Source organism: Rhinolophus ferrumequinum, chromosome 3 (assembly GCF_004115265.2).
Source record: "Rhinolophus ferrumequinum isolate MPI-CBG mRhiFer1 chromosome 3, mRhiFer1_v1.p, whole genome shotgun sequence".
NCBI lineage: Eukaryota > Metazoa > Chordata > Mammalia > Chiroptera > Rhinolophidae > Rhinolophus > Rhinolophus ferrumequinum.
This window is the reverse complement of record NC_046286.1, coordinates 32,632,677-32,647,472: the sequence shown is the minus strand read 5'-3', so window position 1 is coordinate 32,647,472 and position 14,796 is coordinate 32,632,677. Positions and strand designations below refer to the sequence as shown.

Here is a 14,796-nt window from a genome sequence, read left to right as displayed (position 1 = left end):
TTCTCCGCATAATCCAGTACATAGAACAATATCTGCCCCAGGCCTCACACATCACTTGAGATTCAATTTCAAAATACTATTTGAATTTAAATGCTAACAAGCATCTATAAGTAGATATATCATCATCACAATCTAACCCAGACAAAGCATTTCTATTTTTGAAACTTTTTAGTAGAAAACATTTCATACCCAATCCTAATTTTTGCACTAGAAACAATAAAACCTATATTCTAAAAGAGTTCTAAGTTTTCTATGCTGTACAGAAACTGAAGAAAATTGGGATTGTCAATTTAAAGTTTTAACTTGCATCTATTTATTGAATTTGTGTAATTTAACAAACTAAAACATACAAAATATAACTTAAACTTAAAATCAATATAATAAAAAGTGGTACTAGGTAAAAAGAAAATAGGTAGAATCAATAAGAAGGCAAACAAATGTAATGGGAAATTTTATGTTTATGTAACAGTACTGTATATGTTTTTCAAAAAGTCACTGTTACATGTCAATGAGGCATCTCCAGTGAAAAAAATTATAAATAAGCAACACAAACAATTTTACTGCAAAAAAAAGCCTTGAAATAAATGTGAAGGTAAAAGATAATAGGAACAGAGAGAAATAAATGATAAAATGTGCCCAAGTTTAAATCATTGTCAGTATCAGGAAATAATAATAAAAGCCAAGAGAAATGACAGGCTACTTGATATTCCAAGTTAATGATTCATCCTCCTAAGAATACAACTTGTCAAATTTTTTTCCTTTTCTTAAATCTTCTCAAATTTGGAAAGCAGAGCTCTTTGTGGAATCCAACTCAGTAATACAACTACTTCTGGGTATGGCTTATATTTATCCTTCCCCAACTAAAGCAAACACAGTCCAGGCCAGGCTCAGTGGCTGTTTAAGAAATATGGCTCCTTGGACCTCCTTTCTCCTTCACCTTTGTGTATCCTCCCCCTTTTCCCATACCTACCTATCTGTCCCTGTAACGTTTCTTGCACTTTCTCCCTCAGATACTAATAGGTACGTGGTCAACAACAACAATTCATTGTTAAATTAAAATTCACAACAATGTATTAATTTAGGAAACTATCTGGATAAATTTCATAAAATTTTATGTGTGTTCTGTTCTGATATGCCCTTCTGGATTTTACTGGCTGTTTTAAAAAATGGACTAAGTGGAAAAAAGAAAAGCAGCTACAAAATAAAGAACTGAGATTACTAATAGCATTGTTGCAAGTGACTAGGTTACAATGTGGCAATTAGATCTAAACTGCCAAAGGCAAAAATGCAAAACATTAAAATATCAATAAAATCTTACATGTTAATGTATAAAGGAAGGATGCTGAACATGTCTATATTAAGTCTGGAGGAGAAAGGTAAAATCATGTAAACTAAAACTCTTCTACCCAATTTTCTGAGGAATAGATGGGGGAAAGAAGAATCTTACCTCCAGTTCAAAAGATTATTGTATAAGGATATGAAAACAACTAAAAATGTGTACCACCTACATGTTCCTGTAAACGAATAAAATCTTTTCAGGAAAAATATACAGGAAACTGGTAAGTGGTTGTTCCTAACAAGAAAAACTAGATGACTGAGGGACAAAAAATGGGAGGGAGACTATTCATTTTATACCTCTTGTACCCTTTGAAGTTTGTACCATGTCCATATATTTTCAATTCTCCCAAACAATAAAATAATTGGGGGCGGGGGGCTCTATTAATCCTGCATTGTTTTTAAATAAAATACTATCCAGAGGGAGCTCAGAAAGGGTATCCAAGTAGCATCTGAATCAGAGCAAGGAGACCCTCCTCACTGGTATTCTACATTCCTACTTAGAGAACAAAGTTTTCTAATCAAAGAGATTATGAATCAAATCAAATGAAATTTGATTTAATTTACATTTTTATAAATCTTGAAGAAAAAAATGCTCTCAAAGTACAAACATGGCATTTGTTTACTACGTCTTTCACAGTATCGTCATCATCTGAAAGAAACAGTATTGTTGCAGAAGCCTGCATCATTGAAATTTCAATGTTTGTTTTTGCTTCTTAAAATTTCAATGCATTTGTTTTTGTGTGGGAGACAGAATACTACTTGCTCTACTATTTTCTGTTCATTAAATTTGTAGAACACAAAGACTAAGATTTTCAAACTGCCTTGGCTAAATGCATATTTAAAAAAAAACACACAAAAAAAAAACTCAATTAAAAAGAGAAAATGAGTATTTGTAGTCCCTGAATAAATTCTTCATGTCAGTGACTCACCTCTACTACCACTGGAAATTTTCCAGAATAGTTCTCTATCTTCCTCTCAAAAGCCACCAGGATTTCTTGCATAGGAGCAAGCTTTTCAGGACTGGTTTCAAGATCTTTTGGATTCCAGCTGCTGGAAAAGAAGGGCCACCATTTTTGGTCTTGGGAACTCTTTGGAAATATTTAACACAGAGTCCATGCCTTCAGTTTTTATAAAAAACTGTGTCTTAGGGGAGTTGTCCTCTTTCTGTTTTAACTGTTCTTTTAAAGAACAAAGTAAGTAAACCACACATTTAAAAATTAAATTTTTAAATTTTTTAAATGATGATGTGTAATTAGAGCTACCAGTTTTCATTATTTTTCACAATTTCTAGACATTCTCGGGTATTGATTTATCTGTTGCAGCATTTGATAGTTGCTACAAAGTTGAAGAAGTTTCACATCACAGTCTTTTGTCATCTGTATTTTCTATGAAATTCATACCACTAGGAGTCCAGGAATAAACAAACCACTACTTTCAATGCTAGGTGTTTAAGGCCCAGCTCAGGAGTCATCCTGGACTGTTCCCTCCTCTGTCAGAAGTCTTAGTGATTCTAACTCTTTAATATTTTCTGTAGGCTTCCCCCAATAATCAACCCCATTACCACTACTGCAGTTCAAGATCTAGTCATCCATTGCCTAAGCCACCAAAGAAACAAGCCCAGCAGATTTATGTTCTTAAAAGGAATGTAACATTAAATGTTACTCTTCAACTTAGAATATTTTATTAATAAGAGTCCCCTGCTTTGTCCTTATCCCCACCCCCTGTCACTCATAGGATCAAGACCAAACCAGCCCCTGACTGCACCTCTCCCCTTTACCACCTATGTCACACATATAATTGCACCCAATACTCTGTTCACAGAAAATTACTTTATTTTCTTAAATGCAACATGCTTTCTCCATCTTTTTGCCTGGAAGGCCCTCGGCACACAGTAGTATGCTTTTAGAAATTCTGAAACAAACAAAGGTCTCTATAAAAACAGTAATGAGATATTTTTAAAATTTGTTTAAACTTACCATATCACTAGATGGTATTTTTGTGTTTTTTTTTTAAAAAAAGGAGCCACTACTACGTAACTTGCTGAAAATCACCCACCATGTGGTTAACAAAGCCAAAACCAGAACCCACTTGTATAGAGTTCTAGCCCAGTTCTTTGACTATGTCTGCTACCCTCTATCATTTTTATTATATTCATACAGGGCAGGGAAGATAAGTGATTACACCTTTAAACTATTATGTGCAATGAAATTAGTAACAATTATGTTTCCAGATGATCCCTTCACACAGGCAGGTATTCACTACTAACAAACAATTTCCTACCAAATATAGCACTCTATATGGGGATATATAAGCCCTTATTTTCAAATAATTTAATATTCCTTTAGTAATACTCTCTCAGTTCTACCTAGTTAGGCAGTACAGAAATAACTGAGTTAAAATAATGAAAGACTTCCACTAACATCTTACTATGCTTTTCATTGTTCTGACCCAAAAACTATACCCAGTCACTAGGAAAAGAGGATTCTAAAAATGATTACTGACCTTTCTAAAAGTTTAATCTTAAAACAATTAACAAATCAAGTGAAAGAAGAAAATGCAGGGCACAATCCTGCACATTCCAATTCAAAATAAATATAACGTTTTCCCAAATGGATAGCCTAAAAATGCAAACTTCTGATTAAACTTCACAGATTAAATTTTATTATAGAACAGCACCACATTTCTTTCTTCATCTTACTCTGCATATGTAAACAATACATAAAGCCGCCCGCTTGCTCTGCTCTTCTCTGAGAACACACTTAATGATCCCGGTCAGGGGTTAGCATAATAAATTGAATCTAAATCAACTTAAAAAGTTAAGTATGTACATTGGAGGCCATGATTTGAGAAATTTCATAAGCTTGATGGAACTATAATGAGCATTATTTCCACAAAATAAGAGAGAAGTTTCTTGACCTTGGGTTTTCTTGAATAACTGTATACCAAGAATTGTGCACTGAAAGCTTATTATGTGCCTGGTTCTATAAAGCACTAGGAAAATTTATCTTGAGAGAGTAGGTCAAATGTGGGTAAATCATGGAGCTCTCCAAATTAGCTTTTTTTTTAAACTGGAATTTCATTCTATTAAATATTGCTTGTCATAGAAATTCTGTAATAGCAGTGACAATTTCTGAAGCTCCCAGAAACTCCTTACACAAAGACAAAAAAATTGTAACTAGAAAAAAACAAAAACCCATGTACAACATTTACAACAAAACTTGGTGATACTGTCTCCCCATAAACTCCAAAATGCCATCACAAGGTAAAGACAAAGTACTAATGATCACTAGGCCTGCATGATGCCTGCAACTAATGTGGAGTTGGGTGGATCTGAGAACAGAACACTAAAATAGTGAAGTGAGACAAACTGGAAATTACAGTGAACAAATTTGAAGAAAGTACATGAAACTGAACGGAGTTTTACCCAATCCAATAGCAAGTAAATGCAAAGGATCCACAATAAGTTTGAAATGGGGGGAATTATCTAGCCCCTATATATCCTCACTATTTTTTCCAGGACAGGGTCCCACACTGAGGAGAAACTACTATGAAATACTCAAAATTGAGCAGGGTAAGGATAATGGAGATAAAGGAAGAGAAGGTCCAGATAAAAGTGGCAGAACAGAGCAAGAATATCTCAGAAAATAAGTGACCTTACTTTTGAACATTACATGAAAACAACTGAAGAGAGAGTTCTGTGAAGTTAGAAAAGCTATCTTGAATATCTATTCCTTTTAAAAGTAATGGAAAACTAATGTCACATAAAAATAATCAATAGAAAAACATCAAGATCGAATCTCAAAGTTATTAGAAGAAAAAATAAGGAGAATAACATCTCTTCAATGAAAATACACTAGACCAAATAACTACTAATTCAAAACGAGCTAAAAGACATGTACAAGATATGAAAGAACATATGAGTTAAAACACATGTGAAGTTACAAAAGAACAACTAAATCAGAAATTACAAACACTGAGAATTAAAATAAAAACTCAGGAAACAATTAGAAATGAAAAAAATATTTCAGAAATAAATATGGAAAGAAACACAACAAATGATGCCCTAAAGAAAACTGGAGAGGGAGGCTAAAGAAGAAAATATTTTAAATTAAAAAAAAAAAAAAGTAATGAAAAGGATCCAAGAGAAAGTGACAAATATGGGAGTTAGGCAATGAAGATCCAACACACAGGTAAGAGAATCAATCACTGAAGAAGAAAACTCAAACAAGGAAACAGAATACTAAAAACCTAGTTTTTTAAAAGTCACTGAAATAAAAAAATAATTTTGAAACTACACATAGAAAGTGCAAACCAAGATATACTCGTACCACGCAAACATTAAGCAGAACAAGGCTTCAATGGTACAGGAAAATGCATAATAACTATGATATACCTGTACTGCTGCTATGCAACAAAAAGATAATCTGAGCCAGTTATATTGCTTTAAATTTTCTAGTAGTCTCATTAAAAGTAAAATCAGGTAAAGCTCATTTTAATAATATATTTTATTTTATGGATGCTTCTCCTCTGCAGAACTCCCATGGAAAACGTAATAACTTATCCTACCTTCATCAATGCAATATATTCTTGGATCCTGTTCCAAGTTCAACAAATCTGCACAACTGCATGATTCATGTCAAATTTAAGTTTCAACTGCCTATCAATATTCTAGTTTCAGGTTTCTATTTTTTGAAGATGGCAGAAACATTCAGAAAATGGGCTGGACAGAAAATGAGAGGGAAGATAGCTTCTATTCTTTTGTTATAATACAGTAAACAGCGATGTAAAAAGAGCTGGGTTTAAAAATCTTCCTTCCAGCCAAGAATGCAGTCAAAGCTAAACTAAAAATGGTAGATATGAAAAGTGGGAGTGAAAATGTCTACAAAATTCACAGGGAATACATCATATGCCTATGGAAACTGGGCAATTTCAAATGTGAAGTTCTCCAACATATATTTGATAAATGAATAAATTTTAGTTGTGTGGCTTGGGGTTCCCAAGATATGAAGTATCATACAATAAATGACAATAGTAAGTAATAAATAAAGAGCTTTCGAGAGAAGATAAATAAAAGATTTATAGATACACAAAGTATTAAATGTCCGGCTAGGTCTTATTTTCGGGGAAACACGTTATTATTAGGCAGTACAATTTGCAAGACTCTCTATAAAGTGAGGTAAGAAACTTAAGAGCACAAGTAATGTTTCTATAATAAAAATAAGATATTTTTCATTTAACTCCTTCAATATAGACACTGAGAAATGACTAAGAATTTTTAAATAATGGGGGAAAATTAAAATCAAGACTTGGGATTAATGAAGCAGTACAAAATAAAAAATAAAAGCTATAGTATTTATGAAAGTATTAAAAAATTGGTCCTTTCCAAAAAATTGAGAAGTACCTGATAATACACCCAATATCAAAGACATTTAATCTGACCATGAACCACATTTTTAAAAAGGAATTTTGAAAAAAATTTAAGGTGAATAACTCCATTTCTATGCTAATAAAAATCAAAATAAATTTTGGTAGACAAATTATTCTTTTTAAAAAATTAGCATACAGCAATTCTAACACAGTTATGATATGGTAGATGCCCCCAAAACACTCACATACACCACACACACACGCGCACATGCAATCGGACAATTAAGTTTGCAAATTTGCCACCATGAGCTTACACTGGCAGCACTGTACAAACAGCTCGGTAAGGTTTCATAACCTTGGTGTATCAGTGTCTCACAGCTGTGTTCGTGTCGCAGTGTGGCGGTGTCTTGCTGAGTGGCGTTCATTATTATTGTTGCATGTTTTTGTGTGCCGTGGTGAGAATGTCTGAGCTTGAATTAGAGCAACGAACAAACACTACGTTTCTTGTTAAACTTGACAAGAGTGGAAGAGAAATCAGGACATGTTAGTCCAAGCTTATGGGGATAATGTTATGAAAAAAACAGCAGTGCACAAATGGATTAAACGTTTTCCTGAGGGGAGAGAACACGTTACCGATGAAAAGAGGTCAAGACAGCCAGTAACAAGCAGAACTGATGAAAACATTGCAAAATTCACCAAACTGTGTGTTTAAATCATCAGCTGACTGTGAGAGGCACAGCAGACCATGTAAACATTGACAGAGAAACAGTTAGGAAAATATTAACTGAAAATCTTGTCGTGAGAAAGGTGTGTGCAAAAATGGTCCTGAAGGAGCTCACTGATGAACAAAAGCAAAGGAGAGTCGCATTTGCCAAGACATTTTGGAGGCAAGACGATGTTTTGAACCGTGTTATCACTGATGATGAAACCTGAGTGTAACAATACGACCCTGAAACAAAGCGTCAAAGTGCACAATGGATGTCAACCAATTCTCCATGACCAAAAATGTTCCATCAGTCCAAATCAAGAGTCAAAACGATGTTGCTAACCTTTTTTGATACCAGAGGGATTATTCATTATGAATTTGTACCAATTGGACAGTTAACTAAGTTTACTATTTGGAAGTACTGAAAAGGCTGTGTGAAAAAGTTAAGACAAAAACAACCTGAACTTTTCACCATCAATTCATGGCTCTTGCATCACGACAATGCACCAGCTCACACGGCACTGTCTATGAGGGAGTTTTGTGCCAGTAAACAAATGTACTCGAACACCCTCCCTACTAACCTGATCTGGCCCCCAGTGACACCTTCCTTTACGAAGATAAAGGAAATATTGAAAGGAAGACATTTTGATGACATTCAGGACATCAAGGGTAATACAATGACAGCTCTGATGACCATTCCAGAAAAAGAGTTCCAAAATTCCTTTGAAGGGTGGCCTAGGCGCTGGCATTGGTGCGTAGCTTCCCAAGGGGAGGACTTACAAGGTGACCGTAGTGGTACTCAGCAGTGAGGTATGTAGTGCTTTTTCTAGGATGAGTTTGCGAACTTAACTGCCAGATCTGGGATGTGTGTGTGTGTGTGTGTGTGCGTGTGTGTGTGTGACTAATATAAGTATGGTGTACATATAATACCAGTTGATAAGAAACCACGAGGCAAAACTTAATAAGTAGTTACATTTTACAGAGTTTACACAAAAAAAAACATTTTTATGTAACAGCTTGACTGGACTCAGAGATTAAATCACATTTCCACATTAACCAATAAAAGATCTAAAAAAAAATAGAACTAACCAAAATTTTGAAAATTAGAAACATGATTTTCATGAAATGTTGGGGTGGCAGTAGGGGATGACGCAGGGTAGATCTGTATGCAGTAAAAGTATTTATCTTCTATAAATAAATACTACCCAAGAATTTTTTATATCAAAGAAATTCTTATAAAATAGCCTATAAATAAGGAACACTAAATCACATTGTGATCTTTACTTTCCCTAACCTCAATTAAGAGTCAGAGTTAATAAGACCAAACTCTAAAAGATAAAAGTTCCAATGCAGAGCAACCTAAGGGTATAGAAATCAGTGTAGTGGTTGCCACTGGGGGACTTGACTAGAAACTGACACAAGAAAACTTTCCAGGGAGATGGAAATGCTCTGCCATCTTCAAGGTGACACAGTATACATATTTGCCAAGACATGTAAAACGCACTTACATTTGTAAATTGTTCTCTCTATAATTATACCTCAATTTTTTTTTATAAGGAAATAAGCGAATGAATGATTGAATAAATGAATGAAAAGCCAGGGTATAGAATTGGATTATGTGGAACATAACTCCGACCTTAGGAAATAGGATATGCTTAAATTTGAATAAAGAGCAACCTCCATAGACAACTGATGTGATTCCTAACTATTCACCTCAAAATGCCTTAACATCCAATACTAGTACCGTGTTTCCCCAAAAATAAGACCTAGCCAGACAATCAGCTCTAATGCATCTTTTGGAGCAAAAATTACTATAAGACCCAGTATTATATATTATATATTATATTATATTTTATGTATATTATATTTTATATTATATTATATTATATTATATTATATTATATTATATTATATTATATTATATTATATTATTATATTGCATTACATTACATAAGACCCGGTCTTATATTATAATAAAATAAGACTGGCTCTTATATTAACTTTTGCTCCAAAAGACGCATTAGAGCTGACTGTCCGGCTAGGTCTTATTTTCGGGAAAACACAGTAAAAATGAATTATTTTTCACAAATATTCTCAAAAAGTCATTCTTTATCCTCAATCATACCACACAATTAATTAATTTATTTACTCAGTAGTACATTTAGCAACCAATTCATCACAGTAGATTCACTAGAAAGCTAAACTGCATAAGATCAGAAAGATAGTCAAGGCAGTGATACTGAGGGTTTTACACAATGAACAACTGGACTACTAACAACTGACAAGCTAACATTACTGAGTGTTTAAAATATGCCAGGCGCTGTTCTAAATGCTTTCCCATATTAATTTATTGGATCCTCACAGCAACCTACCGAGGTAGGCAAGGTAGGCACTAGTACTATTCTCATTTTACAAATGAAGAAACTGAGGCATATGAAGTTAATTATTCGCTTGTGACCACCCATGTCTACCTCTGGTAGTCTGACTCTAGGGACAACTTTCTTAATCACGTTGTTCTACTGCCTCTCTAGAATCAGTTGCCTTGAAATTTTCTAGACTGAAATAAAGGTTGTGTTCTACAGTATGGAACCTCGGGGTCTTTATCACTTACCTACTCGTTCATATTGCACAGCAGTCCCAGAATCATTTCTAAAGAACAGGTCTGGCTTTACTTGAGATTAATCTCAAGGCCTACCACAAGAACACTGGATGTGTATCTGTCTGTGGAATTAGGATACTCTAGTCTTTTTTTTTTTTTTTAAGCAAAACTTTATCATCTATTGATGTGATTTTTTGAGTGAGTGCATCATAACATAATTTCTCATCAGAGAACACCTGGAAAAGGAAGTCTGTGGTATATAAAGCCATACAGCGAATTCTGTGGTGACAAGTACTAATCAGAAATCTTGCATTCCAAACTAGTAATTCTTATTTCAGAAAGGTGACAGTTGGGACCATACAAATAGTGTTCAAATGCAATTTCAAAGACTATCATTTGTTTTCACATCCTTACGTTTTTAACAATACAGCAGTATCCTGCTGTGTACCTGTCACATATTCCACAGAAAACCAGTGAACTGCAGTCCTCTGATTGGGAAGTTCTGTTCTAAGTTACAGGAAAAGAACAGTTGCGCACCTCAAATAACCTGCTACTTAACTCCTTTCAATAGCGAAGTTGAGAAAAATAATATTTCTAGAGAAATGAATTGTCCAGGAATTCCATGTTTTGTTCTTAGTTTGGAATAAACTATTACAAAAGCAATACACTTTACAAATACCAAGTTACATTTTCAAGCTATACTTCACATTTTCTTAAAGACAACTTGAGAAACATCATCATGAAATCTGTTACCACAGTTACTATACATGTTATTAATATTGCTTTATATGAAATGTTACAAAAGCTCTGCTTCCTTAATATAACAGTAAATTTTCTCCTCAAAGATCTTGAAAATACATAAAGTATCATATTCCTTTTGTGCCCTAGCCAGCAAAGCTCAAAAATTTATTTAAAACTGAACTAAACACACTTTATAGCCTGAAGATCTCTATTTTTTAAATTATTTTTGAGGTTTAATTTTTAAAAATATTTAAATCTTTGCTGCATCTAGAATTTACTTTGGTATAAATATGTCCTCAGTATAGAAATTTTACTTTTTTTACCAAAATCTCTCTCTATATTTTTTCAGTGACCCACTCTCCCCAGAATTCTCTTTTTTCTACCCTTACTCACCCATCCATGTGAATTTTTATGTTCTTTTTGCTTTTTTCTGATTGTGACATCTGTTTATCACTGAGGTTCAACTACATTGTGTATTTATCCTTCATACTAACTAAAAGTATTGTGAAAACGTAAGTACAGTAAGAAAAAATAGTGTAATTTCACTGTGAATTATAAAATAAAACTAGCAGAAACAATTGTTTTACATAAGGAGTCAACCTTAAGGATCAGAAAGTATGATTTTGAGAATTTAAGGCTGTCATACCGGAAAAATGGGAAACCCATAAAATTATAAATTTATCTCTAACAAAGCTAAACCATTCAAAATAAGTCCAAATCAGTCATTAGAACATTTGCAAAGTGGGCTCTCTTCCAACTATTACGCCTTGTCTGAAAATCAAGAACAACTCTGTACAGAAGAGAAATCCTTTAAATTAGTTCATAGATTAGAGGTGGTTTATTCTTTACTTTTACCCAGGCTCCCCCTACTGACAGAAAAACAAAACAGACTATGAAATCATACTGGCAAATTTCATCAACACAAGAAAAACTAATTCATTCTTTAAATACTTCAATATCAACATTTTAGATAAAAATAGATTAAAAACTGACTTTACTATAGACCCACGACAAAATAAACATTGCAAACTGACAATTCAAAGAACACTCAAATTTTATATGTGGCACATGCCATTTCAACATACTACTGCTTTTCAATATTAATCCTTAATAAAATAAATTTATTTTAAATATTTGTGATAGTTTCTCAGTAAGAAAATGTTTACCTGTATCTGTTCCGGTGTCCATTGGTCTAGGTTGACTGACTTGACCCTGGATATATGAACCCCAAGATTCCTATGGATTCCAGCACATCTGATGCAAATAAACACACCAATATTCCAGGAAGCCCATCGGGGACCTAATTAAGGAGAAGAAAAAAAGAAAAGCAAATATTAAAAACTAAAATAAATAACATGACAGCATATGAATATCATTCTGGATTTTTATACAATTATAATGGAGGCTAACAGAATTTACATGCTCAAATTTCCAAATGGTGCAAGGAGCAGCTTGCTAAAAAGACATGTGTCTTGGCTGTGCTGAAAGGTTATAAATCAACCTCCTAAGAACCTTAATGAGTTTACTAGTTTTGCTTTCCTAAAACCTTCCCCAAAATCTGTCAAGAATTTAAAACTAATTTATGTGAACAGTTTTTTCACTCCGCGCATTTGAACCAAGAATAGTAATATCCCACAGTAAAAAGTCCTTTATTAAATGTGGTATTGCTTAAAAGATTACCAACAAACAAAACTCAAAGAGAAATTTTTTTAAATGAAACACATAAATTAGTAAGAAATAGACAATCAACCTAATGGAAAAGTGGGGGGAAAAATATGAATGGGTAATTCATAGAACAAGAAATATATGGACAAAAAACATAAAAGCATACACAACCTCACTGTTAATTAGGGAAAATGCCCTTTAAAACTCTAACAACCCACATTTTGCACTCAACACATTGGAAAAAAATGTTTAAATAGATTAATATTAAGTGTTGGTAAGTATAAGAAACAAAGCCTGCCTCAAGAAGCCTTATATCAAATTAATCTCCAACATAACCCTGAGATTAAGAAATTTAACAGATGAACTGAGGTGTGCTATAAAATGTTAGTTCTTTGTATCATGGTCAAAAAATTCTGAAAAACATTATAGAGAAATGCACATAAGTATACAAGAACACAAGCCTTAGCTGTATTATTTTCAAACCTTTGAATGTTTGTTCTTGATAATTTTAAATGTTATGATTATTTTCACATATTGGTTGTATAATTAAAATAAAAATGGAAAAATAAAAGTTACATCTGAAAATTATGTCAATATTCAAAGCTTATATCTAAAAGATTTATATAAATTACATAGGCAGTAAACTCCGTGACACTGTTGTTTGTAATATTTTTTCTGATATATCTCCTCAGGCAAGGAAAATGAAAGAAAAAAACAGACAAATGGTACCATACCAAACTAAAAAGCTTTTGCACAGCAAAAGAAACAAAAACAAAATGAAAAGACAGCCTACTGAATGGGAGATATTTGCCAATGATACATCTGATAAGGGGTTAATATCCAAAATATATAAAGAACTCAGACGACACCAAAAACACAAACAATCCAATTAAAAAATGGGCAGAGGACCTGAACAGACATTTCTCCAAAGAGGACATATACATGGGCAGTAGACATATGCAAAGATGCTCAAACGTCACTAATCATCAGAAAAATACAAATTAAAAGCACAGTGAGATATCACCTCACACTTGTCAGAATGGCTATCATCAAATCAACAAACAACAAGTGTTGGCAAGGATGTGGAGGAAACGGAACCCTCGTGCACTGTTGGTGGGATTGCAGATTGGTAAAGCTATTATGGAAAACAGTATGGAAGTTCCTCAAAATATTAAAAACAGAACTATCTTATGACCCAGCAATTCCACTTCTGGGTATTTATCAAAGAAATCCAAAACACTGATTTGAAAAGATACACGTACCCCTACGTTCACTGCAGTGTTATTTACAATAGCCAAGATATGGAAGCAACTTAAGCGTCCATCAATAGACAATAAGATAAAGAAGATGTGGTACACATATACAATGCAATATTACTCAGCCATTTGTGACAACATGGATGGTCCTAGAGAGTATTGTGTTAAGTGAAGTCAGTCAGACAGAGAAAGACAAATACCATTTGATCTCACATATGTGGAATCTAAAGAACAAAATAAATGAACAAACAACAGAAATAGTCTCATAGATAGAGAGAACAAACTAATGGTTGCCAGATGGGAGGAGGTTGGGGGAGTGGGTGAAGGGATTAAGAAGCACAAATCAGTAGTTATAAAACAGTCACAGGGGTTTAGCACTTTGTGAGGGTGTAACTATCTATTACATTGTTTTGTATACCTGAAACAAACAAAAAATAGTCACAGGGATGTAAAGCACAGCCTAGGGAATATGGTCAATAATATTGTAATAACTATGCATTGTGCCAGGTGGGTACTGGACTTTTGGGAAATCACTTTGTAAAGTATAGAAATATCTAAACACTGTGCTGTACACCTGAAACTAATACAAATAATACTAAATGTCAACTGTAATTGAAAAATAATTTTTAAAAATACTTTGAAAGTTTTAAAGCAATAATTTAAGTATATGTTATTGTCATATTAAGAAATTTTGAAAATCAAAATACAGTACTTTTCTTTCTCTAGAGAAGTTTCTCTATTGGTCTACAAAACAAATGCATCTTAACTGTCCTTAAAAACAACTCTTGAAAAGGCAGTGAGTCAAGAGCACAATGGGTAAACAAAAGATTTTCAACACACTCCAAGTGAGGCTTCATTTTTGCTCTTAAAATAGAATGACTCCCTTTAGAATATCTGCAGGGAAACCATAGCCAATACAAATGCAGACTTTTCTCTATAGCACAATTTTCCTGATGTAGCAAACGTTATGATTGAATGAATGAATAGGAAGCATCATTTGCATAATGTGATAGTGACTATCCGTGTAGGTGAAAAGCCATAGCACCCAATACAGTGGTGCATTTTTATAATAGCCAAACATAATAAAGGGATTACAATGTATAAAAGTATGTAGAACAAAATGG

At 33.4% G+C, this 14,796-nt stretch overlaps 1 protein-coding gene across 2 annotated transcripts in view; it reads right to left on the bottom strand.

The window, feature by feature from the left end:
• SMAP1 (small ArfGAP 1) overlaps positions 1-14,796 on the bottom strand; it is a 131,420-nt gene that overhangs the window by 77,405 nt on the left and 39,219 nt on the right. For both annotated transcript variants that reach the window (XM_033099464.1, XM_033099472.1), the window contains exon 2: positions 11,918-12,051. In XM_033099464.1, coding sequence (XP_032955355.1) covers positions 11,918-12,051 — 134 coding nt within the window. The remainder of the gene's footprint in view (positions 1-11,917; positions 12,052-14,796) is intronic.